General features: G+C 38.3%; 1 protein-coding gene across 4 annotated transcripts; it reads right to left on the minus strand.

Annotated features, from left to right (window-relative positions):
* Positions 1–550: 550 nt before the first annotated feature.
* ZBED4 (zinc finger BED-type containing 4) lies at positions 551–27917 on the minus strand. 4 transcript variants are annotated; one of them, XM_088055593.1, is made up of 3 exons: positions 27111–27917; positions 19701–19777; positions 551–5833 (listed from the first exon to the last, which is right to left on the minus strand). In XM_088055593.1, the coding sequence occupies exon 3, from the start codon at positions 5434–5436 to the stop codon at positions 1918–1920; it is 3519 nt and encodes a 1172-aa protein (XP_087911719.1). In that variant the 5' UTR covers positions 5437–5833; positions 19701–19777; positions 27111–27917; the 3' UTR covers positions 551–1917. The 4 variants fall into 4 exon arrangements, 3 of the variants coding, with proteins under 3 accessions (XP_087911719.1, XP_014104530.1, XP_005519262.1); XM_014249055.2 differs by lacking the exon at positions 27111–27917 and adding an exon at positions 26343–26498; XR_015772560.1 differs by lacking the exons at positions 551–5833; positions 27111–27917 and adding exons at positions 12957–14591; positions 26343–26498.

A 27917-nucleotide genomic window follows, 5' to 3' on the forward strand; every position in this document is an offset into this window, starting at 1 on the left:
TAACCATTTAAACATGTTTCCCAATAAGCTGCTTCAAATTCACCTACTTCCAGCTATATATAAATGAGAACAAATTGTTTTATTACTGCAGAAAAAATGTGTGGTGTTCTCATTTAACCCTAGAAGACCAAAGAGATGATGACTGTTGATAGAAATAAACATCTTAAAATACTGCAGGGGAAAAAAGCAGTATTAGTCTTTCCCAAGTACACAATGTAGTAATTTACTTAAACAGTACAGGTATAAACATAATATGATGGAATAACACTTGAAATACCTGAAACAGTAAAATGTTTAGAGAAATGACACATGGAAACCAGAGCCACTTGTGAAGTAATTCAACTAATTTTTCTGAAGTTAAAACAGCTTTTGGAAAATGAAAAGAAGCAGAATCCAGGCTCAAGTCCAAAGAACTATGTGGAAAACCCATCTTTTCACATAGCTTGTTCTGTGGTATATTTATGATTACAACTGTTTGAATTAATTTTTATTCAATGGTTGTCTTAAATCCATAATAAAAAAAAAAAAAGGCAGTGTTGACTACCACTGGAAAATTGCAAATAAAATGTTTAATTTCAGAAACTGAGTTCACCATTTATAAATACACTAAAACATAGTAAATGCAAAATTAGATTAGGCATAGGTAGAGTATTTTAACAAAGCTACAACTTTTCTAAAAGGTCATAGGCAAATGATGACTTGTTTCCCAAAAATGTATTCAATGAAAACTGAAATGATAAAATGAATCTTTCTAGAGTTAAACTAAGGAGAATGTTCCTTTCAAATTAAAATGCTGGCTATTTTTTCCATCTTATTTGAAGTTTTAAAGGCCCTATATCTCATTTGCCTGATGGACACCAACATTTAAGAATCAACCTTACTACATAAAGTTCTAAGCAGTGCACCATATCCATAAGGCTATTACTGAAAACCAGAAGATCAGTTATTTCTGTACTAGGAGCTTTAAAACAGGCTGTTCTACACAACTGAATTTACACTAGGAGTAAGGGCTCAATTTTTACAATAGGGACCTTATAGTTTTGATGCACTAAAGATTAGAAAAGGCTTCAGAATTACATTAGAATCTTTGTGGTAAGTTGCCTTTTTTTGTACATGGCATTAAATAACAAGCATTAATTCACAAACTTTGAGAGAACTTCCAAGACCTTTTATAAATACCCAGAATATTTCTGTAATTCACTTAAAATGTAAAACTTGAACAGGAGAACCCATAATGGGAAGTTTTACCACTGACTGCTGTATAACTGACATTCCATCTCATGTTAAATTTAAGATTTATTTTCAGATATTAAGTCAACAGTCTCCTTTAAACACATCGTCCTCAATAACTTCTTAATCCTTTAAGTACTTTAGGGCTTGCAGTTAAAAACATCATATGATAAAAAGACAGCTTGAACCCCATCTTTCACGTACAGCTTTCTTTTGACAACTACAAAACCTGTTTTCTTGCAATTAAAGCAATGTTCAACTAAAATACAGTACCTGGTTTATGGTTTTTACATAATAATTGAATAAAAAACTACAGAATAGAACTGTTTACATCTTTTTTTTTTTTTTTCTTTTTTTTCCATTCTATTAAAACAAATGACTGAGCTTTTTAAAGTTCATTTACAATTATGGATTAAAACCTACATAATTTTGTATAATTTGACGAGACAGGCTATCTCTAGTGTGAACTTTTAAAAAACATATATACAATATCTGGCCTGAAGTACTATGAATAAGGCACATGTAGACATATTGAAAGCTGAAAAAAATGAACCTAAAATTTGGAATTGTAGTCACTGATTAGATGTCATACATGGCCCCTATTGGAGCAATTTAAAAATCTGAGTTATAGATAGTTAATATCCAGTGAGGAACAACAGATTTAGTCTAGCAGTTTGTTCATTAGTTTCAGTACTGGAAGTATATTAAAGGAAGATTCACTTTCAAAAAGATAAGCTTTTCAAAGTGTTCAATCATTAACCTTGACTGACTAAAGTTGTTGCTTTCATTGGATGTACTGAACAGTCTCTCTGAAGGAACAATGCTTGGTGGACAACCCAAGAACCTGACTGCTAATTTTGACAGTACTGGCCAAGATGACTTCTTAAAGTTCCAGTAAGTTAGAGGATCACAGTTATGCTCAAGCACTTCTTCCTCCAAGTAAGAAAGCACCATTTCCTCTGGTAACTTTGCTCTCTCTTTCAGGTCTTTTGTTTTCTTCATGTCACCCATGAGTGACCAAAGGTTATCTTCCCCATATGAATTTGTAGATGGTGAACCTATATCACATCCATTGGAAAGAGGTTTATCATCATCTGAGGTAGAACTCATTATTTCCAGCTCCCTGATTAAGTCTTGTTTATATTGTTCAGCCTCCTCTTCTGTAAATAATGATGTTTTATACCGGGGATCCAGAAGTGTAGCAAAAATGTACCTTGGATCATGAAGCGTGGAGGACAATCTACTCACCATAGCTTCTTTCAAAGATTTCAGCATAGTATCTATGCCCATAGTTTCCTCAAACAGCATTTCTATTTTTCTGTTAAGTATATGAATCATTGGAATCACTTGGCTTAGAGTAGACATGTGTGTACTCATCTCCCTACTTGCAGCTTCAAAAGGTTTGAGAGCATGACACACTGACTGCATGACTTCCCACTGATCACAACTTATTAGCTCCCGAAAGCTGCACTCTATTGACATTTCATCAATTGCTCTTTTCTGTTCAATAAGACGTTCAAGCATATGAAATGATGTGTTCCACTTGGATGGAACATCTTGTATTAGCTGATGCTGAGGCAACTCATACTCTTTTTGCAACTCAGCTAGCTTCTCTTTTGCTTTTGCTGAGCGATGGACACGTTCACAGATCTTTCTTGCAATACTAAGCAAATTCTGAACCATTCTCTGGCTTTTAATAGCCTCATTTACAATTACATTAACAGTGTGACTAAAACATTGTACACTTGAATGATCACCTTCATTTAAAGTTTTCTCTATACTCTGATTATCAGTAACAGTAATCCCAATCTGAAGTCCAATGGAAGTAATCCATGTTTCCCACCAGTATTCTAGCTGCTTTTGAATACTGATTCCATTGTAGTCGCAGTCGATCTGTGATACGTTCAATAGTGCTGAGCAATGGTAATCCTCACACTGTGGTCGAAATGAAGACTCAAATGTTACCCAGTGAGCGGTCAGGGTTAGATATTCTCGTGTTTGGTTGCTCATCCATATTCCAGATGTAAAATGGATCACTCCGCTTTCAGCTTCTTTAAGATGTGAAATAATTATTTGTTTTACATTATCATACATATCTGGAATTGCTGTCCTAGAAAAGTAAGATGGAGAAGGTAAAGAATACTGAGGTTGCAAATATTCAAGCAGCCTGTTAAAGCCAATGTTGTCTACAAAAGAATATGGCTGAAGGTCAAGTGCAATCATTTCAGCTACAAGACTTGTGATTTTTTTGGCAACTGGGTGAGAGTCACAAAACTTGTCATTGGTTTCATCAAAATTTGAAGATCCTAGTATTTCTGTGCGGAGTGGCATGTGATTATCCGTAGATGAGGATAATACTGTCTCTGGGACATCAGTTTTCAAAACATTGTTATGAAACCGCTGCAAATGTCTTAGAAGGCAACTTGTGCCTAGGTTTGTTGGCTTTTTCCCTCTACTTATTATACGTCCGCAGTGTGTACATATTACTTTTGTCGAATCTGCAGAACAAATTGAAAAGTGATTCCACAGTTTTGAGGTCTTCTTACTATTAACAGGAAATATAATTTGATTATCATGTGTAACCATTGTAGGCAAGTCAGTCAACTTTGAGGATGAACATTCTGCAGAAGCCAAAGTGGCGTAAGGAGAATTTGCCAAACTCACATCAAGAAAGCTCTTTTCATTTCCAATTACATCAGGATGGCGTCTATATAGATGTCTCATTAAGCAGCTTGTGCCCACATCTCCTTTCTTACCACGACTTATCATACAACTGCAGTATCTACATACTGCTTTTAAACTGTCTGCAGGCGACAGTGAAAAGTGGTGCCAGACTTCTGACTTAAGCCTTTTCATAATCCTTTTATTTTGCTGAAACACAGCAGTAGGTTCAAATATTAGTGGACCTAATCCCTCACACTGTTTTTCAGGAGATGAAACAAAGGAGACTTCACCTATATCATCAGAAGATGACAGCATTGAGTCTTCCACCAGAGTATCTCCAGAAGTGAGATTTGTATGGATCTCCTCAGAGATTCTGTCTGGAGAAGAAGAAACAGAAGTTGGTTCTTTTATTAGTTTTCCTGGAGAGGATGACATAGAATTCAGATCGCTATCTGACGGTAGTAAAGAAGGCAAGAGAGTAGGAGGTGTGGTGTACAGAGGTGGTATGCTGGTACCACCCCCATTCTCTTGCAGGACAATGGAACGATGGGCTCTCCACATGTGTCTTATTAAACAACTCGTTCCTAAGTCTTTTCCATTTTTTCCTCTACTGAATTCATTCATACAGTGGATGCAAACAGCTTTAGAATTATCTAGAGGTGACAAATAAAAGTGTTTCCAGACAGCAGATCTCCTTCTAGAACCTGATGCACTCTTTGGAATTACAACTGTTTTTTCTGCTACATTCTCAACAGTGTCATCATATTGGTTGTTAGCTTGCTGTGGAGATGAACCGACCATGACTTCTTCTTTGCTGCACTTTTCAGAAACTGAGAGATCTGATATTTCTTCAGAAGAAACAATAGAAACAGATTCCTCAATTATTCGATCTGGAGATGGTATTTTAGAAGCTATTTTTTTGACCAGTTTTATGGGGGATAACATAGAACTCAGATCTCCAACATCTGCAGACTGAGGTGGCAGCAGTAATGTAGATGAAGAAAAGGAAGATATACCTGGCATAGTTCCATTTTCTTGAATAAGTACAGTGGGATGTGCTCGTCTCACATGTCTCATTAGACAACTTGTACTCAGGTCCTTTTCATTTTTACCCCTGCTAAATTCTTTCATACAGTACATACATATTGCTTTAGTGCTATCTCTAGGAGATATAAAAAAATGGTTCCAAGCAGGTGACTTTTTTCTGGAGCTTATGTTTCTGCTAGAAAGGAGGCTTTGTGTCACAGCTTCCATTGCTACATCATACAGCGTATTACTATACTGAGAAAAAAGAGATCCATAATCATCTTCATTTTCTGTAGACAAATATTTGCCAGGGTTGTTGGTAATGAAGTTCTTTTCTTTGTCTTCCTGTTCATCACTGCTGTCCACATGTTTGAAATCATCTTGTTCTGTCTTTATATCTGTTCTTTCTAGAGTACAGTTAATGCTGTCGTCTTCTTGCTCTACTTTCAAGTTACTGATTTTTCCCAATACAAAAGTATCATCCATTCCGGGGGAATCTGCTTTACTCATGTCCATGGATGATAAATTCTTGCCAAGACTTCATTTATTAATAAATATAGATAATTTAAAAGATTATTTAAAATTTGATTAAAATTTTGTATACTAAATGTAAAACAAAATGTGTGCATGTGTTAAAATAATCTCTGGTTTATGAATTCTGTATCCACATTGTACATAAGCAAATATAAGTAGTCATGAAAATGCATTTAAAAATTATAGACTTAATTAATGGAATCTCTTTTTTTTCCTCAGGATCAGGACATTTTAGGTCATAGATGAATGTTCTCAAAGACAGCTACTGCTAAATGCTTCATGTTGTAGATATAATCCTAAAAAATGAATGTTCTATTTTCTTGTTGAAGAAAGCCATTCTGTTCATCTTGATTGGGCAACTGAGATTCTTTTACACCATCTACAAAAAAAAAATAAAAAATCAGAAGACAAAGTTGACTAACACACATTAAAGAACTACGGTAAAAGTGAAATGAAAGCAGGCACTAAGTATTCTATATGTTTTGAGTTTTTTCTCCTTTAAGATAAAAAATATTCAATGTACAATTGAAAAAAAAAGGAAAAAGCCCAACATTTACTCAATACATTTACTGTGGGCAAATATGTGTCTACACATGCAGCTCTGGTTCAACTTTGACAAAAATCCAAGTCAAAGCATCACTTCTGTATTTCCATGCCCATACCTATACTTCATTCTACATTATCATACAACCACTGCATGCACACACGAATACCGAAGTATACACACACATACATATCTAAAGCCATATACTATATAGGTGTCTATACCTACCTATATATACACCTATAGTATAAAGTATATATATACTATAGTATAAAGAGTAGGTTTTTGAAGTTGCATAAAAAGTTCCATACAAAAGGGCAACAGCAGCCTCAAAAACTAGAACCAAGTTGTTGACCTGTCCCTCACAAATACGAAGAAATTGTCTGCATTTATCAGTCACTTTTTTTTCCACTGCAATTATATTAGAATTTTAAATTTTGCCAAACCCTTTCTCATTTATTCCTCTGTGTCATTAATGCAGTTATTGATGCGTTAATTCAAGATAACAAACATTTTTGGCCACATTGGTGATGCTTCACTATGCAATGCAATTTTTGCAAACTATATTTTATGGAACTCTTTCTGCACAGGTGAAGACAAAACACAAATTTAAACTGATTCTTTTAGAAACTTTCCACAACTTTTATGTGCTACTAAAAAACAGGAAGAATTGGGTTAATTCTTGCAGTGTCCTGTGCAAGGCCAAGAGTTGGACTGATGATCCTCATGGCTCCCTTCCAAATCAGCATATTCTATGATTTCAGCAATGTTAAAATTAGCCATAGCCACAAAACATATTAAGTAGGTTGTTATTCACACTGACATTTCCCACCTGTATCAAGATCAATGTCATAATAGCTTTGTAATCTATTTTAACTAATTTTCTTCTGAGGTTTGTTTACAAGAGAAGTTAGAAACACTCACTTTCTGTGTAGTTCTGATTTATGGAAAGCCTATCATCGTTACAACTTCCTTTCTTTTCCAGTGCAAGGGAAGGGACAGGGAAAAGGAGGGGCAATGATCTTACAGCAGCTATTTTAAGAGAAGGGAGATGGAGCAGTCAGAACTTGCTAAGAGGTAGGAAGCAATACTGCTTTTCTTTCTGTGTGGGTTTTAGTATTTGTGCCTTTCTTTCTCATTCTCAGGGAAAAAAATATATTTTCAGATACCAAAAGCTATGAGGGTTGAGCATGAAGAACAATGAAGGGAAAGACTTGATGAAAAAGGAAAACCTTAGATTTCTACAAGAAATTTACACTTCACAGGACTTTCCATTGGCTTGTGAAATCACATCTGAGAACAATTCTGGCAGCCAGACTAAATTTACATGACTCAGTACTGAACTGAATGAAACAGAAATTAGTGATCACACACATACTAATGATACGGACATATATGGATCTGGGACAAGAGAGAGTGTAACACAGTCAACTTTTTTTAATAGCAATCAATTCAAGAGGATTTTTGTTTCATCTTTACTTTGATCTAAGCTGTGAATTTGGAGCTTGTACTGCAAACAGGAAAAGCAAGAAAATATAATAAGCTGTTGTGAATTAGGATCATAGAACAGAAAGGCTCATAAGCAAGTGGCTTGATGCAGAGCTTACAGAACATAAATTATGCATGGAAGTACCAAGTTACAGTAAGGACATTACAGATTCCTAGCTAGATTACACAAAATAAATGTGTATATCCACTGGCATCAGGTTCTGATAAAGCTTTGTGCAATTTTTTTTAGCTCAAAACAGGTAATCACATCTTTATCCTGCAATTTCTTTAATTTCTCAGTTATGCAAAATCAATTCTAGGCTTTAAAGAGACCCTTCAATTGCCTCTGTCCTGATAAGCAGTTACTGCTTAACACAGTGAAGCTTAAGGTAGCTGTGATGGGAAGATTTGAAAACCTGATAAATAAGACCAGTTGCAAACTTTATAGCCACACTTTTAACTAGATTGGCATTCATTAACAACACATTGTGGTTAAGTTCCTAATCACTATCAGCCATTATCACTACACATTCAAACACTTAGGCCGTAATCATCTTATCCTAAATTAGCTTTGAGTACACAATGCCAGTGAGCTGATGCCATGTAGTGAAATACTGATGGCTGTGGTCCTTGACAGTCTTAGTTACTGAAGCTGAGGTTAAGAGATGAGGGAGCTGTTTGGGCTATGAAGCAGGAAGAACCATGGTGGTAGACTTCTTTCTTCAGTATTTCTTCTTGCTGTCACTGTGTGTTTTTAATATTCATACTCTCCTCCACCAAAGAACGTGGGAAGCAATCTCATCTGCTCCTGACCCTACTATCTTCATTTCTTTAGGACCAAAAATTGTTCTTGGTCCACCAGAAATCCTTCCTGAATATTCTGTATCCTTGATTTTTGATTGCAGTTTTTACTTCTTCAGCTGTTGATTCACATGGGTTTTGTCCTCTTTTTGTGCAATTAAACCCAGGTCTCCCTTTGTGGCTAAGTGTTAGTTTTATATTTATGTTTAGCTGTGAAAATGACTGCATGCTGTTAACAAAGTTATTCTATTAACAGTGTTTAAAAGCACTCACAGACTGTAGTCATTTACACTGTTTTACTGTACTTACGACTGAGTGTAAGACAAGAAAAAGTTATTTATATCTTGTCCACTTTATGGCTGTTAGAGGTCACTGGCTACATAGTACATATTTTTCTCAGCCTTATTGCTGCCTTCTAGAAATGAGCAGAAATAGCTGAGATTAGAGGAGACAATCACATCCTGGGAAATCCCCAAAGTTGGATGCCCCTTAGAAGATTTTGAATGTATTTTTTTCCATTTTCTTTCAAATATCTAAGAATGATTTTTGTTGCTTTGAGGACTGGACAAATGGCAGAGCTCAGAGGGTTGCAATCAGCAGGGCAGTCTGGTTAGAGGAAACCTAACTCGAACAAACGTGAAACACAGGAGGGTCCATCTGAATACAAGGAAAAACTTTTCTTTTGACAGTGACAGAGCACTGGAAGCAGCTGCCCAGAGTGGTTGTGGACTCTCCTTTGGAGATATTCAAAACCAAAATTGACAAAGATCTTCTCCAACCTGCTCCACCTGAACCTGCTATAGCAGGGGAATTGGACTAGTTGATCTCCAGAGGTCACTTCCAACCCCCATCATTCTGTGTTATCATGTTACGTCACACTGTAAAAGTAAGTCAAGCTCCTTCCCTTCAAACAGCCTTTCAAGTTCTTTAGAATACACTCCCCAGAATACTCAGGGTTAGAAACATAAGTATGTTTTTCATCTCCTCCTCCCATGCCGACTCTATGTAAAAGTCAATCTGTTTTAATAAGAAACCAAAAAGGATGTTTTAAAATTTTATAGTCACCTAGAACAAAGTATGAATTTGATTATGACCACGTTTACATAGCTTATTTACCCTTGAACCCAAGCTACTCAAAATTAAGGACTGCTAAACAAACAATATTCAAGAAGGAAAATGTTTTCAAAGGGACAAAAAGCTATAGGCAGTTAGCTCAAAGTGTTTTATGCTTTTGAAATCTCCACAATGAGATAGAGAGTCACCTTGCAACAAAACAATCTTCAAAGAAAATAAATAGAACTAAAGAACAACTAACTACTCAAACACACTACTCTGTACTATTACCTCCTGAACAATAGTTTGCTGTGGTAAGAAGCCAACAGAAACATTTTATAGGATTTTCCATTCAAAATGGGATTACTGAAAGCATACAGTAGTTGACAAGAAATGCGCAGAGAATGTCACTGATCTTGAGCACCACAGCAAACTGACATGACCAGAAGAAATCACTGCTGAAGGAAGGAGGTAAAAAGTGAAACACAGTTGTCTCAGAATTGCAGAGACATACATTAACACACAGAGAAATATGACAAGTATGCAAGAACACTGAACCATAAGCTGATTATTTTTTGTAAAGCAGAGCGTGGCCTGTAAGCTTTAAACAATTTTAGACTGAACAGCCAGGCAATAATCATGAACTTTATTAAATCACAGAATCTTTGTGGAAATAATGGTCCAGAAAAAGTAGTTTAAAACAAAAAAAACCTACATTATTATTGGAGAGCATGCAGTGTAAATACAAAGACACACACCTGCAAAATGCAAGAACAGTTTTTTTAAGAAAGATGTGGAGAAAGTGAAAGTATTTATTAGTTTGAAAAAAAAAATCAAAAGTACTGACAGATTTTGAACATAAGATGTACATAAAAGTTCATTAATAGTAATTTGCACAAATGGATGTCAATTTTATAAGTGCTAATCTTGTTTATTTTTGGAAACGTACAGACATCATTAGGAGTACCTAAGAGCAAGCAATACAAGCAATAAGAAACACATACTTTACGAAATTATTTGCTTCAACTGCAGTGGCAAGTACTATATTCATTAAGGAATATTTGCGAAAGCAAAACAATCAAACAAAACAGAAACACAAAAAAAAAACCCCCACAAAAATCCAGAGAACAGACATCCAAAATCCTAAACAATTAAGAAGTACATATTTGTATAGATTTATAGTCCAGATGAAATTTACTGCTTTTCAAAGTTACAAATTCCCTGAAGAAGGAAAACTAAGAACAGTGCATTTTTTCTATAGAAATTTCCTATGACAAAATTACAGTATTAGCTCACCTGTAAGAAACTAGAGATCTGCATGATACTGATCAGTCAAAATGCAGAATCAGAAATGCAAATTGGCATGTTAGTCACACTAAAACAAGGTGGGTCCCAGTCTCAAGTCTCACAGAAGCTCACAGGAATTTGCACATATGTAATAACATGAACTAGAGGTATGCAATAGTTTAATCTTGAATAAAGTACAGAAAGTCAGGTTTAATAGAAGAAACACATCATTCTGGACTTCACGGAAGGTATGATTTCTAGAGAACTGGATGAGAAAGAGTTGACACCTTTACTGTTCTTAACTATTCTTTACTATTCTAAAAGTAATTACCATTACTTCTAAGTCACCTGAAAGGCAGATCTTATGAAAACCACTAACTGTCATGATTTTACAAGAGTTTTTCTCTCCAACTTGTATAACATCCTCTCACATCCACAACCCTAAGTGCTCCATCTTCAAAGGATTGAAGAGTGGAAACAGCACCACCAGTATTGAACACTGCTCCTTGTTGACATGAATAGTCTTCTGTGAGCTCCCCAGTGTGCTTGTGCTACTTGTCAGGACATGACACAGAGACCTCTGATCTGCTGAAGTATAAAGATCACTCATGTCCCTTCATGTTACTGGAAAACTCAGGGCTTGATGTAAGCTGGGGCCTAAATCAGTCATTGCAGGCAGAGAAAAAAGGTGTAGAAAGCCAAGTGTAACAGGCACCATTACCCTCTGATTACACAACTCTAATTACAGATCCAGGAATTTAGCTGAAGCAGAGACTAAAAAGATAAATGTAAATATTCCCCTCTTTCTTGCCCCACAAAACATCAAATAATTTTACTGTGAACAGATGTTTTAAGCAGTAAAACAGACCTGCTAGGGCCAAGTTACACTTTTCTGGTTTAGTAGACTCTATGTTTTCTATTTTCCTCACCACCTCCAAATTAATAACATTTTAAGAAGATAACAGCTCAGAAGTGAAAATTTTAGTCATTTGACTATTGTTAAATGGACAGTGTTGAGTTAAAATGTAACCAACACACAGAAAACACCTAACACTGTACAAACTCAAACTCCTCAAATTTAGTTTCTTACTCTTGAAAGATGTTTTTATTTGTGTAGCTGTTTTCTTCTCTTGTTGCTGTAAACATAGAAAGTCAATGGGATGCTGTTTACTAATAATTTTCAAATAGATCCTGAAACCTCAGAAAAGATTCAAAACTAAAAGCTCCAACTTTGCAGCAGCATTTCCACCTCAAACCCTAAATCATCTGCAACAGTGTTCACACCAGCTCCTCCTGCAAAAAATTATACTGGCTTGTACTGCAATGCGTAAAAGGTTGAAAATAATTAATGACAGTGGTAAAACTGAAAAGAAACAATATGATTTCCAAATTAGCATCAGTAAAAAAAAACAACTTTGGAACAAAGTAGAAATGAACATATATTTAAGTAATATTTATTCTAAGAAAGGAGAATCCAGTTCTTAATTCAGTTCTTACACTTGTACGTCCTCAACCATAAAACTTCTTTAAAGAATTGAGATAATACTTTTAAAATATGATACATTACTATTATACAAAACTATACATTTCCCATTAATTAAAGCGTGATAGAAATAAGCATGTTCAAGTTAGCATGTATATTATTTACATCAGGCTGACATTTAGTTCTGGTATCCCAGATATGTTTAGTGGTGTAGCAGGATGCTGTGCCTGGAATGGGGTAAACCAACTTGAACACTGCAAATGTACAAGCGGTAAATGAAGCAGGGAGCATCACACTGCTTTTGGTGCTGAATAATGCTGAAACCAGCCTGACTCATCAGTCCCAAAGCAAAACATCCTCCTAGCGAGATGAAGGTGTGGTAGATCTGTTCCTGGATAAACGAACAAACAAGTGATACTACTGATAACTTGTCCAAAGCTGCTGAGCTGACACAGCTGGAGACATCTAACTTGTCATCTGACCATCATCAGTCACTTTACACTATAAAAGCCCAGTCCTAAATTTTAATGCAGGGTCTTCTGACATAAGCCTTCTTGGAGTGTATGTATGGAGATTTGTCTCTTTAATGGGGAACATCCCTCAAGGTTACTCCTCTTACTCCTTGAGGCTGAGCTAAAGAGATTTGCCCAAGGTCATTGTTATGGGTGAGTAACATCAATCTACTTAATTGTTTTGCCAGCTTTCATACAACTGTTTCATAGTGCACTATAATAGAATAGTTGTTACAGTTCCTGTACTGTGTAGTAAGAAATTCTGTAAATTATTTGTATCTAATGATAATACATTGTATATACTTATATAAAAATATAGGTTTGCCATCCTTAATCCTGTAGGACAAAGTTGTATAAAGGTTCAATTACACCTCTATAATCCTTTGGACAAAAACTGCTGAAAAGTCTGGATCCAGCCACACCCAGGCTCCTCTCTGAGAAGAAGTTCAGACCCTGTGATTCAACAGGAGGGCTTCTCTAACAAACTCTGAAGCTCCCATTCAGCCCAGCGGGTTTGGTAAACAAGCTCAGTACCCAAACGTTTCATCAGACTCAAATGATGCAGGCTCACTGCACAATTCTTACATATGTGTAAGAATGAAGCAGGTATCTGATACAGGGTACTGAGTCAAAGTTCAGCCTTATCTCTGAAGAAATCAATCTTCATAATTTATCTGCCAATGACTAAGCATGTATCTATTTGAAGCATCATCCTCTACCACCTAGACTTAAGTAACATTCTTAAACACGCTAAAGCCTATAGCACAAAATCCCCATTCCATACAGTTTTGAACAGCATTTATCTTGAAAGTAAAATAAAAATGTAAAGCTACAACAACAAAAAAATCACCCTGGTCAAAACATCACTCCCAACTTTTAGTAAAAAACAAGGAAGCATGTTACATGTGCCACCACACATAACATGATGTATCACTGGAATTAGTAGCACTATTCACACCTACAGTCACCTGATAAGCCTTTAATTGTTGCTATTTTTCTCCTTAGGGCACTAAAAATACCATCAGATCTCAAACGGGGCTACATCCCTTCACATGTCCTTTACTAACTTCTCATTGCAGCACACTGTTATGAAGGACAAAAAAATGCGTGTTCTACACATGCTAATAATTTGTCCCAGCTTCTACTAAGAGAATACTCATAAAAACAGATCTATCACACTAAGTAAATCATGTCAGCATTTGTCTAGAATCCAAACTGTCTCAAGTGTTGAAGTGTTACTTCTCATTATCAGGCATGCAATACTTGAAGGATATGTTTCTGAGGTATTGTTCACACCCACCAAATGTCAGATCTTTCACTGGTTAAAATGCCAATGTTTTAAGGTAAGTTTCATTGAAACTTTAAGCAGGATTTTCCTAAGTCTTACACATCAGTGTTGCTACAGCAAATTATACATTTATTTTGATATTTTGATCCTTTACAGTTTTTGACAAACAAGTATCATACACTAATATGATGGGAAAAATCTTAATGTTAGAAGAAGTAAGGTGGTTTTCTTAAGAATTTTTTTTTTATTATTATTTTTTTTACACAGCTGATGCATGTATTGTTTGGTTTAGAGCATTTTTAGAGCAGGACATCAAAGCTGCTTTTAGTATCACATGCTGTACAATTTGGGGCTGACAGGAGACAAATAAAGGTTTCAGTAACACAACACAAGGGTAAAATGGAGAAGATAAAAAGAAAAACAGAGTAGGAAAGATGCATCAGTATTATCACAGAACAGGAAAGGCACACAACCAAAACCACAGTAACAATAGGTAAGTCAGAAAAGAACGAAAGGAAAAAAACTAAAATTTACTCCATATTTCTTGAGAACAGCAGCTTGCTTTCAGAAAAGCATGAGAAAATTCAAAGCAAAGCTCCTCTGACAACTCTTCTCTCCAAGTGATCAATTCTCTGAATAGCCCATTAGACTCTTCTCTTTCTCCTCTCATGCAGCCCACAGCTGATGAAGTAAAAGGGATAGGATTAGGACAAGTGATTTTTCTACTGACTACTCTACCTTCCTAGTTTGCAACAAAATGAAAACCATACAGTTTTGTGGGTTTTATTTTTGTTAAATGTCTATCTTTAAATCCAGTAAGAGTGAAACTTCAAGCACGTTAAGGATGATTTCAAACAGTAAGAAATGATACACCTGTAAAGAAGAAACCTGAATAGGCAGGATGATGAAAAACAAAAAACAGGAGAGAGACACCATGTTTTGTGTAGTCAGTCTTCTTGGAATTCTTGCTGAAAACATCCATGTAAGTAGAAAGTGGAGAAAGTCCTCACAGAATGTAAACTGAGTCCTTTACAGAATATATTACATTAATCTGTTATAATTTTTCTGATATACAAAATGGAACTACCTCTGTTAAACTGCTAAGACTACCATGTAGTAGTATTTATTTTCCTGCTAACCAGATGAAGTCTGAAGATGTCTTTTTTAAAAACCCTTCATAGCTATCCATCAACCCAATTCTGTTCTCATATTGATGCCAGTTAATTATATGTCCTTGGATAGTTTCAACAGTGCTAATGAGAGATTTCCCATGGTTTATATATGACATAATAATATGCTTCTATTAAAACATTTGTATCCTGGAATGCTTGTGAACTAGAAGATTATGCAAAGGAAACGTAATCCATCATACCCAAGACCACAAAAACATATTTTCAAGGGTATGAACAATAGTTTAAGTACTTCATAGGTATTTTTTTTTAAACCTAAGATTAATCTTCCTTTTGTCACACAACTTTATTTCAAGTGAGAAGACACCTGGTATGGAGATGAAAAATTTCTTTGGAGAATCATTTGCAACTGAGAGTACCTTCTTTCTTGCTCATGTAATAAACTGAGTAAGCATGCCTAGATATTTCTTAAAGTAAGGAAAAGATCATGTCTTTATTAAATCTACTAAATAAAACAGAAAACAATATTCACACTGTCCAAGGTAATTAGAGCTCAGAAACACTCAGTTTCACCACTATGCCAATGAGAACAAGAAATGTAACAAAAAAAAGAGTTCCATAGCTCATGCAGGCATAATGCATATGCCCACAATAGGGGTGAATTTCTTATGCCTCTTCCAAGCATTTTTTGTCATTCTGTATTTTCTAAGTAAATTGTACATTCATCAGTAGCATCTGACATTTTCACCTGAAATCCCACTTTAAAAAACAATGATCACATCTCTCTGCCTCTCAAAACAAACCCTCCTAGTCATGGAACAGGGGCGAGGGAGGGAGAAATGACAATGCATCGTCTTCGTATTCACTTGTCAACCTGCCTGTTTGTAGCCTCCATTACAAGAGGGATTCTCCTCTTAACCTCTTTTAGGGATATATTCTCTTTGTCTTCTTCAAGGTAAGGTGATGTGAGAGTCTGAGGCACAAAGTGTGCCCTCATCTCTGATACCAAGCTCTGACATCCAAGAAAACACCATGAAAATAACTGTTAAATAGAAAAGCTTAAAGTGTGTGTAGAGAGTTTTCTTAAGGTACTGGGTGAAAAAGTTAAACTAGTTTAGAAAACAGAAGACAAGATGGAGGATTTAGAGAGTTTTCTCTTTTCCTTCTTCTAGAATTTTTTAAGTAGTGGTAAGTGATTGAATAGAAAATGCCGCAGTGCAACACATGGGTGAGGGATCATTAAGTCACTAAGAAAAATAATACACCTGTCTATTGTTAATTGGGTGAGAAAAAGTATAAAGATAAAGAGACTGCATAGTTTGGGGCCATTCTGTGCTATTCAAGCCAACTTGAGCCAAACCTGTGGTGGATGAACTTGTGCAGAAAGTCTGGGGAAGACCTGCCAAGTCTTTTGATGATATATTAATAAACGTGAGAAACAAGAAGCTAAACGTGAGAAACAAGAAGCTAACAAACCTTTTACAGTATCCTTCCTGAAACAGAACTGAGATAAAGGAAATTTATCTCCTCTGGGATACCCTTTGAGGGGGTATCCCAGAGGAACTCAGCCCTGAAGAGACTGAGATCCCACAGCAACAGGTGAGACTTTGCAAAGACTCAACTGACTCAGACAACCAAGCTAAAGGAAGCCAATACTGTTTCCACCAGCACCACACTGAGCACTCTCAGGAAGTACTTCTCTCAAAAGAAATTATTTACAGAAGAACCATCCTACTGCCATAGACAGATCTTAATTTGACCAAATAAGGTTTTGCTCAAGGAGCAAAAAATACAAGAAATTTTAAATTAAGAATAAAGCTTTTTGTAGTACTTATTTTGAAAAATGCAGTTAATGAGCTTTAATTAACATAATGCAACTCAGTTTTTAAGTAAGTTTGACATAGTACAACTACATAGGTGTCCTATTCATTGCAAGATCCACAACACTATTAGTATAACAACAGGTAAAGAAATGGATAACCCTTTTCATTCACTTGATTCCTATTATTAATTATTTTAATAAACCTAATATTTTGTGAGTTATAGAAAAGGGAAATACAAACATTTTTAAAAAAGGATGAGGAATCTTCCTGCTCTTTATGAACATCATTGTATTTCCTGTCATAAATGGATTATGGTCTCCCCACAGTTCAGTAAGCCACTGAAGACAACTCAAAATCACTAGAAAAGGAAACAAGCAGGACCTCAATTCCTCACATTTCCCAGTACCAAAGCAAGGATGCTGCTGACAGCACAGTCTGCACACTGACTGTCTGAAAGCAGACCCACTCTTCCCACTGTTTCAGCAGCTATTGATGCAAGTCACAGCAAGTGACAACCTCCCATGAAATGAGTTTTAGTCTTGTCTTTCAGTTGCTTTTTTTTTTCCCGTCTGTACATATGCTCCCGTATCATGCATATCATATTTCCACCTTTAATGAAGGATAAGGGGAACCACAGAGTAAAAAAACAGAAAAAAATACATGATTGCCATGAGCTATGCCCATATTAGCACTGGGATTTGCAGTTAAATTAAGAAAGGTTATCATGAGCTAGGAGCCAGTAGTTGGGTGTGAGACAAACAGGCTGGAGTTTTCACACTGCTTTGTTCTCTCCCACCTTCTCAGGGCACTACTAGATCCCTTTAATCAGGAACTAGCTTTTCTTCAATGATCTAAACTGCACATAAGAATTACTGTATAGCATACAAACAAATATTATTGGATTACAGTGGATGCTGAAGGATGTAGACCAGTAGCAGTGCTGACCTACCGAAATTTAAAATTTTCACAGAAAAGGATCTGGACAACAGAATCTTTGTTCTCAGGAGACTCCAGCTCTATCTAAGCATCTGTTTTTAGGGTACCCACTTTCAAGAGAATACTGCTTTAATCACAAATTAAGAAAGGATCTATCAGAACACTGAGCTTGCAGTCAACATTTCATATGGGACTATAAATCAAGAAATAGTTCTTGAAGGTACAAAGACCAGATACTCATTTTCATTGGACAGGTAATACTAAAGTGGATTATTTTCATTGAAGGCATTTAACCTTGAGAGTCACAATGGAAAGGTACTTTGAATATTATATACTACAGTGCTTGACACCATGTAATGAAACTGTGCAAAGCATTCAGTGACCTTGAGATGAGTATATTAGAATACAGCATTAACTACATGGAGAGTGAACTTTTGCATATTCTGGAAAAAAAGAACACCTTGCCCCTTTTGTTGTATTTATTTACAGTGGTCTAAAACTGACCTGGGAGGCTGGTACAAACAACTACTCACTCCTGCTCCTCAGCTCTCCTCTAGGTTTGGAAAGTGCTAGCAGCCAATTTTTGCTTAGACTAGTGAAGAATAACCTACATACACATTTAGTATGTATTGAAATCTCCTACGTCTTCTGTATTGGTCACCAAGGAGAAGTTTCCTTCAAGGAATGAATCTGAATCAAACTTTTAATTTTCTCTTCCTACAGAGACCACAGTCTTACAGGGAAATGCTATGAAAGTTGGGGTTGTTCACAGAGAAGGCTCCAGTGAGACTTTAGACTAGCCTTTCAGGAAGAGGAGTTTGTAAGAAGGATGGAGACCAACTTTTTAGTAGGGCCTGTAATGACAGGAAAAGGGGTATGGGTTTAAACAAAAAGAAGGTAGAGTTGAACTAGTGTCCTGGGGTGACTAATAAGGAATATATATATAAGGAATAGATTTTTTTCAGTGAGGATGATTAAATGCTGAAACAGGTTTTCCAGAGATGCAGTAGATGCCCCAACTCTGGCAACACTCAAGGCCAGGCTGGATGGGGCTCTAACTCATGTGGTCTAGTTAAAGATGTCCCTCCTCATGGCATGGGGTTTGACTTCATGGCCTTTAGAGGTGCCTTCTTCTGATTCTATGACCCCCACCAAGACTTCCTAGCTCAACATTTTCTCCATCTTACACATTCTGTCCATCTGTTGCTAACATGCACGTTAACCAATAATACATATGGCTTAAAAATGGAAGTATTTTATTCAGGGCACAGAGGGGATGAGATAAGAAATAAATACAAAGTTCTGAAACACTATACAAGAACAACATTTATTGTTACTCCACATATAAATGCTTATCGTCATATAAACAATTTTTTCTTTACAGCATCTTACTTTGGAATCTCAGGCTTCCAAAAAATCTGTATTCAAAAGCTCAAATGGAATATATAAAGTTTTAATATTTTTAGACAAAAACCCTAGAAGAAAATATTAAAACTAACTTGCTCAGTGAAGACATGAAATCTGATTAAGATGCCTGTAATTTGAGTACAGGATGAATGCAGCATCTAAGTAACCTCCACTTTCTAAACAGTATAATTCAGGGTAAGGATGTATACATGCCAGCTGATACCACAAAGTAAGGGATGCCCATAAATCATAAAACAGTTACTATTTCTGTACCACTCTAAAGATATCCAGGCTTCTAAACTTAAATTTTTAAGGCTCAGGCACTCATACAAATCTCGTGCTAAATTATTAAGCTCCATACAAGTCAGTGCCCAGGCATACAATTATTCATTACCTTTTTCTATTGTCTTCCTTTAAATTAATAAAAATAATGATACAAGACCCAAAACAAACAAGCTTCTCACTAGCTTATTGTGAAAAACAAACAAACTTACACATCTGTTCCACTGCAGGCAGGCGGCTTCATTTGAGGTTAAATAGTTGCTACTCAAAATTAATGAGATGATTGTATCTAAGGAAAAGAAGAAAGTAATTACTTCAATATTTTTTAAACACATTTACTGTCACAGTGGCAACTCATGAGATGTTTCAAATTTCTCTTTAGGTGACAGCTCCAGGAGCTGCACTTAACACCTCTCAGCTTTTTTCAAATCTCTAGCCCTCACAATTATCAAAAAAAATCAGACATTTTCACTTCTAGAGCTCCAAAGCAAAATAAAAATAATAAAAACCCATCAGATGATTGCGAAAATAAAATTTAAAAGTCAAATTTTTGTATTTATTTTAGCACTGCTCCATTTTATAATGCTTACGCTGAATGAAACAGAGCCTACATTACATGCAAGATTTTATAGGAGCTTGCTGACACCTTTCCATACACTACAGGATTCACCTTGTTAAACCTTCTCTTCATAAGCTAAACATATTGCTTATACCAACTAACTTGCTTGCACCAACCACATGTATTAATCAACATGCAATGGGATAGGATCAACACAAGATTATCATTCCCCATGTATGAGAAATGAGCAATTGCAAGTGGAGCATATTAGATCACATATTTTGACTTGGCAACTAAACAGACCAAAACAGTCTATTGCAGGACACATTTTTTGAGTTTTGCAACTTCAGTTCCAGTGATCTCATCAATATACAGAATGAGTGCCATAGTGTAGAGGCCCCAGTCCACTGAAAAAAACCTAACCCAACAAACCAAGAAAACATTTTGCCACCTTATAAAATCCATAATCTGCAAGGCATTCTCTCTTATATTGCAGAGCTTACTCTTCTTAATCAGTCTGAGATGTTTAACACTATAAATATATACACACACACATGTATATATATATATATCCACAATTAGAGTTTTCTCTCTTAGGAAGATTATCTCTCAGAGGGCAAACAGTCCTGATGACTGGCTTAGTGTGCATTGTGAAATGAACTATCATTTCTCTTGCTGACATTTTTTACTTAAAACCATTCCTATAGTGCCTCTTAAGCAATTGAAACACCTCCAGAGCTGTGCTGCTGGCTAATTTGACTGTTGAGATACTTTAGCTATCCCTATTACAGCAATATATAAATAATGTATGCAGAGAGGAAGGTGTCAGCCAAGGAGACACAGACCCACCAGAGGCAGGGCGCTCAGTGGAGCAGTCAGGGAACTCTCCTCAGATGTGGATTAAGCTCCTCAGGCAAAACAGGGAAGTGAACCTGGCTCTCCCACATTCCTTGCAAGTGCCAGAGCCATCAGACTACAGGCAAAATAAAGTACAAATATCCATCTTGCGCTCCCTGATGTCTTTGGAACACACCAGAGCCCCTCAACCCTTCTATTCCCATTTTCCCCCTCTCTGATTTGTTGAAGATGGCTATAGTTTCATGCCAGGCCAAACACTTTATTAAATTCAAACTAATGTTTGGGTTTTCTTGATTGTTTATTTTAAGAGAAGAATCACAAGAAGTAATTTTAGCTGGATCTCAGATTACTTTCTTTAGAGGCAGGCTGATTTTTTTGCAGGCAGACTGATTCAGAAAATAGCATACAGAATGACAGTAACAGGTAAACAGAATAATTAATAAAAAGCCACTTAACCTATTTGGGGTAAAACAGGCACAAATTCTTTGATCATTGCCACACAAGAGAAACATATTATTAAATATCTTCTCCCATATATTTTGCAAATAATTGCAAAAAAGTATTGCTAAAATGTTCAGCTGTTAAAAATCCTATTTTCAGCCTTGATTTTCAAGCTAATGAGTACTGTACCCCAGAACTGACTTTTATATTAATTATACAGAAAATCTGAACACTCCCTGCAAAAATTACTCTAACACATCACAGGAAAAACAATCTGTATGACATTAGTGAATGAAAACTGGAAGACACAGTGTAACCAAAAAAAAAAAATTCCAACAACCTTTCACACAGCTGTAACAAAAAACCAGTTCCCTTCTAAACCTTCAGAAAGGGATTGTCCTACACATCCTTAAACAACAAAGGAGTAAGGGAAAGAGGTAAGAGATAGAAAGGACGCAACTGCACAGTAATTGCTAAAGAGAGCACACAGATTGTGAGTTTACATAGAGTTTATAGTAATATAATAATATTTCTTATGTCAACATCCACTGAAAACCAGTCTTAGACTATAGAAAAGATTTATACCACACCTTTCAATATGTTGTTCAATATAAAAACAAAATTAAAAAAAAAAAAGACTATTTATCCTGAACTATCACACTTGAATGAAAATAAGGGCCTTAAAAATCGAGCTATTTCCCTGTTGTTGCTTGAACAGCCCATCATATTGAGTTCTATCTCATCACAAAAAAAAAACCCCAAACCAAACCACAGCCCCAAACCTAAACCAATACTACCATGGTTCAACTATATACCACACTTATTTAGGACAGAAGTTCCTTCGCTTCAGCAAACAAACAAAAAACAAACAAAAAATAAAACAAACAAACAACAAACAAAAAAAAACCACAAAAAAATTATGATTACTTACTTCTTGACCTGAGAGCTTTAAACTCTAGATTTCACTTGAAAGCTACCATTAGGCCACAGAAACTACTCAATTTTTTCACTAATTGGATGAAATGAAACCATTACATAGCTGTAAATTGATCAATACTGAGGATGCCAGTAACAAATACAAATTAAATAGCCAAAGATGTGCAGAAAACAAGGCACATCTGCCATATAAGAACTCTTTCTTTGTGAGGTCTGTTTTGAAAGCATACACTACAACAGGTAACATTCTGTGAATTTCATTAATTTTTGTTGACACTAGTAAAATAGAAAGATCATCCCTACTTCAGGAGAAAAATGTCACTCATGATGAGTTAAACACTCTGCTCTATATGGTGCAAAATTCCCCATTAAACTATATATAATATTCTTTTCTATATAAAACTGTATCATCCTGTTATTTGCATTCAGCTGATTATTTTAACTGTTCATTACAGTGGCAACCCCATAGCAAAACATGCTCACTTTGAAGATGAAACTCTTAAAAATAAAAGCAAGCTGCAAAAAAACAGGATTTGCAAACCCCCCTGTAAATATTCTTCACTGTGAATGGCAATAAATTGCAGCAAGCTGTTGGGAAATGCAACATGCACATTCTTTAACTCAAACTTTCTCAGAGGAGAAAAAAAAATGCCTCAGAAGTTAATGTATTTAGGATTCTAAAAACTCAAAGAGAACAAAATCCAACAAAAGAAGGAGAAGAAAACAAAAACTCAAAGGCCACTTCCTTCTCTAATACCTAGTTTTAAAAAGTATTTGATAGTACTTTAGTGGATTGACAATTTTAAATAAACATGTAAAATTCTGTTGCTCTCCTGTATTTTCCAAGGCCCTGTTATAATTCTTAGGGATATGTTAATGTTTATTGAAGAAGACCCCTCTGCACTAAGCACCTGTGACACTGGCTGTTCTGCAAACACAATTCTTGCTCTGGACATTTACTGTCTTGGTTTAAAATAAGCCATAGTAGGGGGAAGCACCAGACAGAGAGGCTGCAGCAAAGTAACAGGAAGATAGCAAATAGCAAATATTAAGCTCATCACCTGTCTAGCCTTCTGCTGTTCTATACTTTGCCTCTCACATTATCAATGAGGATGCTGTACATATCACAATTTTGCCTTATATAGATGTTATGAATGAGTGGTTTGGCTGCTTAAAGGAACACTGTCAAAGTGTTTAAAAAAAGCTGGGTTTAATATGGATATGTGAAAAAGCAACTTTACAGAGTTCAATGGCAAGATTCACTATACTACTTACTACACAGACTAAAGCATACAAAGGAAGATCAAGTAAGAAGCAATTTGGAATAATTTACACAAAAGCTGTGAATGCAAAAGAAGATTACAAAGAATATGGGTAGAAAGATAAGAGTGCAGAAGGATTTAGCAGCACTTAATACTTCAGTACTTTAACATTTACAAAGTGATTTATTAGTTTTCACAACAATTTTAACAATGACTTAACTATGGATTCAAAATAGTAGCATTTGTATCACAACCGATTCAAATACACACAGGTAAATGATGTATACACCTTTTCTATGTGTGTAAAGGCTCCTATGAAAAATTCCCCTCAAATTCACTAAAATATGTCAAATCCCTTTGAATTTCCCAATAGGCAATGGTTGCACCTTGAAGAACATGGAGATGGGGGGGTGAGGGGCTGACAGTCCTTGAGTACCACGAACTTGAAGGTTTGTGAGCTCTGGGAGGTGCTGGGACTGGCTGCTGTGGTCCAGGAGAGCTCAAACAGCCTCACTTAGGACTGCTGTTTATAGGGTCAGAAGACGATTGACTTTGGTCATCAGAAACCTTCCTTCATAACCATAAATGAAGTCAGTAACTACTAAGCTTTTTTCCCTGAAGTGCAGTAACAATGGTACCATTCCACTTGGGCTACATCAAGGTAAATGGTTTACCAAAGCTACAGGAGGTAATTGCTTATACTTTTTTTCCCACCTTTACTACCCCAGAGCTCCCTCACGGCCCAACTGGTACAGTCAAAGGACTGCTTCACCACTCAGCTGGTTTGCTCGAGGCTTCCCAGGAGACTCCAAGAAGGCAGAGCAGTCACAAGAATGGGGGGGTGTTATACCACAAGAAGTAAAAGAGTTATTTTTATGTAAGAGTACAAATGCTTGGAAAACTTTTCTCCAAGATGTTTAGTTTAGGTACTTCATTTTACTTATTCTCAATTAATTCTTACATTTGACTGCTCTGGAGAACTCCTATGGAATAAATTCCTCAACATCTGCTGAAGCTGCAAGGTACTAGCAACATAAAGTACCAAAGCAGACACACAACCAACCGTACAAAAACTGTCAGCATCTTGCCTGTTGCTCTTATACCTAGTGGACAGCACTCAAATTTTTAAAAGTACACCAAAGAATTTATTTTGTTTTGAACAGATTTTTTTTCCTCTGCAAAACCAGTCTCCATAGTGAATAATAGCTAGAATGCCCCTGCTCAGTATTTGCACAAACACAGGCTTCCTTAGTAGCAGCACAGTATCTTGGGGATAGTTGATAAAGTCTTCCAGACTTCACTCCCCCCAGAATGTAAGCCACGAATGTCCTCCCAAGGGTGCAGGCCTGCTCTTAAAGTGAAACACTGCATTACTGAAAATAACCTTTAGAAGTAAAGTGCTGTACTCATGCTCTTAAAAAGCAAAACAGACATATATGTATAGTGGGCCATAAAGACAACATGTAAGGAAAGTCTGGAAAGTACATTCATATTATGGGGGCTTGAAAAGCTTTCTCTACTTAGTATTATATGTGTAGCATGACAGCTCATACTATATTATTGAAATTTTTCAAAGGAACCCCTCAGAAACAAGACAGGACTGCTTCTAACAAGCACTACAGAGAGACGTCTCTACACTGCAAAGCCTAACTAGTAAACTTAGCAATGATAAATAGAACCACCATGAATGCAAAAGAGGCTTTAATCTTTCAGTATAATAATACATGTTTTTATACTTTCAGTAGGCTGTATATGCAGCAGACAATTTTTAAGTGCATCAGACACCCTGAGAACTCAAGTAAGCATTCTAACACAAGCGCTCTTAACATCAGAAGCTGCCTCAGTGTAGAAGCTACAAAATACATTTTTAAGCAAAATTGCCATGCCCCAAGCACAAAACGAGAGCAACACTACATGAAAGCAAAATTCTGCACTTTTCCGAGGCACCATTCTTGAGCGACTCTACCAAAGAGGGATGGCTGTAACTTCACCGCAAAAAACACAGACGCGGTGCTCACCCCACGGCCGAAGCCGCTGGCGGGCGCCTGCCCACCTCGTGTCCTGTTTCTCGGAGAAGGAAAACGCTTTTTAGGATTACCGGGCTTTCCGGTCCCGGTATCTGACTCGGGAACTGTATCCGAGGCGGTCCCCGGTCCCAGGTTCGCACCCTGAGGAGGGCGGTGGGCTCTCCACGCCTAGGCTGCCTGGGCCATCTTGGGTCGGGATGGCAGCGGCCACATGGTCACCGCTCCCTCCACGGGCCCGGCTACTGCGGCCCCGCCAGGTGGGCGCGGGCGCTCAGCCCCGGCCCGTCCCGCCGGCCCGAGCCGGCCCGGCCCGCGCCGCCACAATACTGGGGGGGGGGGGGGCTCGAGGCGCACCCGGCCCCACGGCGGGCAGCCCTCCCTGGGCGCGGGGCGGTGGGGCCCGCCAGGCGGCCCGGGACAGCACCAAACCCCCAGGCTCCAGCAACCTCTGTTCACCGGGCCGTCCGCGCCCCCCGCGGGGCCCCGCAGACAATAGAGCCGGCACTGCCGGCCTGGTTCCCGGCTTCCTGCACTGCCCCGCCACCACACGCCCCCTCCCCGGCCTAGCGGCGCTGTCCCGCGGGCGTTCCCGGGAGGGACAAGGCGCCGCTGGGCCGGGACGCAGCTCCCCGGCCGCAAAAGGCACCGAGGCCGCTGAGGCCAAACGCAGAGGTGGCGGGCACAGGGGGGGTCGGGGCGGGGGGAGTGCGGGACCAGAGAGCCGTAGCGCCCTGCCCGGCGCCCTCCCGGTGCCAGAACAGTGCTACTCACCTCCCCGGGCGGCCGCCCCGGGGGAAGCCAGAGGTCGCCACTGCCGCCGCCCGGCCGGGCCCGAAGGAGTTAAGAGGAAGGGCCGGGCGGGCCCGTCCCATTCATTACCCGGCGCTTTGTCTCCGCCGCCGCCGCGGCGCTGAGCAGCTGCCCCGGCTCGGCCGCCGCGGGCGCGGGGCGCAGGCGCGGGGGGCGGCGCCACGCACGGCGCGCGACATGTCAGCGCGCCAGGCCGCAAAATGGCGGCACCGGGCCGCGATGTTCAGGGACCGCGAGCTCCCTTCGCATCCGAGTCCCGGCGGCGCCCCATGCGGGCCGGGGCTCGACACCGGCCTTCTCCTCAAGGGCGCGGCCGCTGGTCGCACCCCGCTTCGTTGCTGGGGTGGCTGAGGGCGGTGCATGCGATGGCTCTGAGGGCGGCGGGCCGGGTTCGGAGCGGTTCCTGCGGTGCTTCAGGCGTGGAGGGACCTCCGGTGCCTCTGCCGCGGCCGGCTGCGCCTTCCTCGGGAGGCTGCGGGCGAGCGCCTCGCATTCCCCATGGGCCGGCCGCGGAGAGGGTTTCCTAGGCCGGCTGGAGCGGGCACGGACACGCTGTTCCGAGCGTCGCCCTCGCCCTGTCAGGAATTTAGCCTCCATTGTTCGTATCCGCAGTTAAACCCACCTTGATGGGTATGCGCGGTCTAACGCACAGCGGGTTTGGTTCTGGGCGCTGTTGTGATATACTGAGTTTGCCTTGGGAGGGCCCTTGACGTGGCGCTCGAGTCTCACCTGAGCAGGCATCCCAGGGGAGGATGTTCAGGGCTGAAGGGAATGCACTGCGCCGGTTCAGGGAAACGGTGGCCAGCTATATGCTTAAGGTCATGTTCTGGATGAAGCTCCTCCAGTTCTGGTGTTCTGTTCTAGGCCGGTGATTTTCTTCTCCGATTGAGAAACATTAGTTAAGGTTACCAATGGGCCGAGTGATCCAGGCTTTTCAGGTGGGGTGAGGGTGAAGAAGGGTGGTTTGTTGTTGGGTTCTTCAGGTGTATGTCATTTCTCCGGAGAGCTGAGAGAGATATAATCTGCTGTGATTGTGACATTTGTTGTCAAATTCCCAGAGGCAGTCATAGATTTCACTTTCGTTGCTTTAAGTGTTGGTAGTCATAACTCTGGTTATCTTTGGGAGTGAAAACAGGAGAAAAACCTTAGGAGTACTGTAAACATTACTGGTTTGGAAACAATGTTAAATTTTAGATTAAGACAGTGTTCAGAGAGACAGTGCTTAAGCAAGTCCTTGCTTTTTGATCTGCGTTATTTTCATCACTTAATTTTCCGGTTTTTTTTATTTTCAACAGATTTTGTAAAGAGTGTTTTGGTTGGTTATAGGCAGTACTTGAAGAGATCAGTTGATATCTTTTTGATTTGAAATAGTAGAGTTCTTCAACATTCTGTTGTTTTAGGTATATGTTTGTACTTAAGTATGTGTGTGATTTTCTAAATGGATTCTGCCAGTCAACATACAGTAAATGATCTGTTGTGGTTAATACTTTCTTTGGAAATCTCATGTCAAGTTATTGGGTTTTTTTTGGGTTTTTT

Source organism: Pseudopodoces humilis, chromosome 5, assembly GCF_049639895.1.
Source record: "Pseudopodoces humilis isolate 2021_Gansu_Grassland_sample_001 chromosome 5, ASM4963989v1, whole genome shotgun sequence".
NCBI classification, from domain to species: Eukaryota; Metazoa; Chordata; class Aves; order Passeriformes; family Paridae; genus Pseudopodoces; species Pseudopodoces humilis.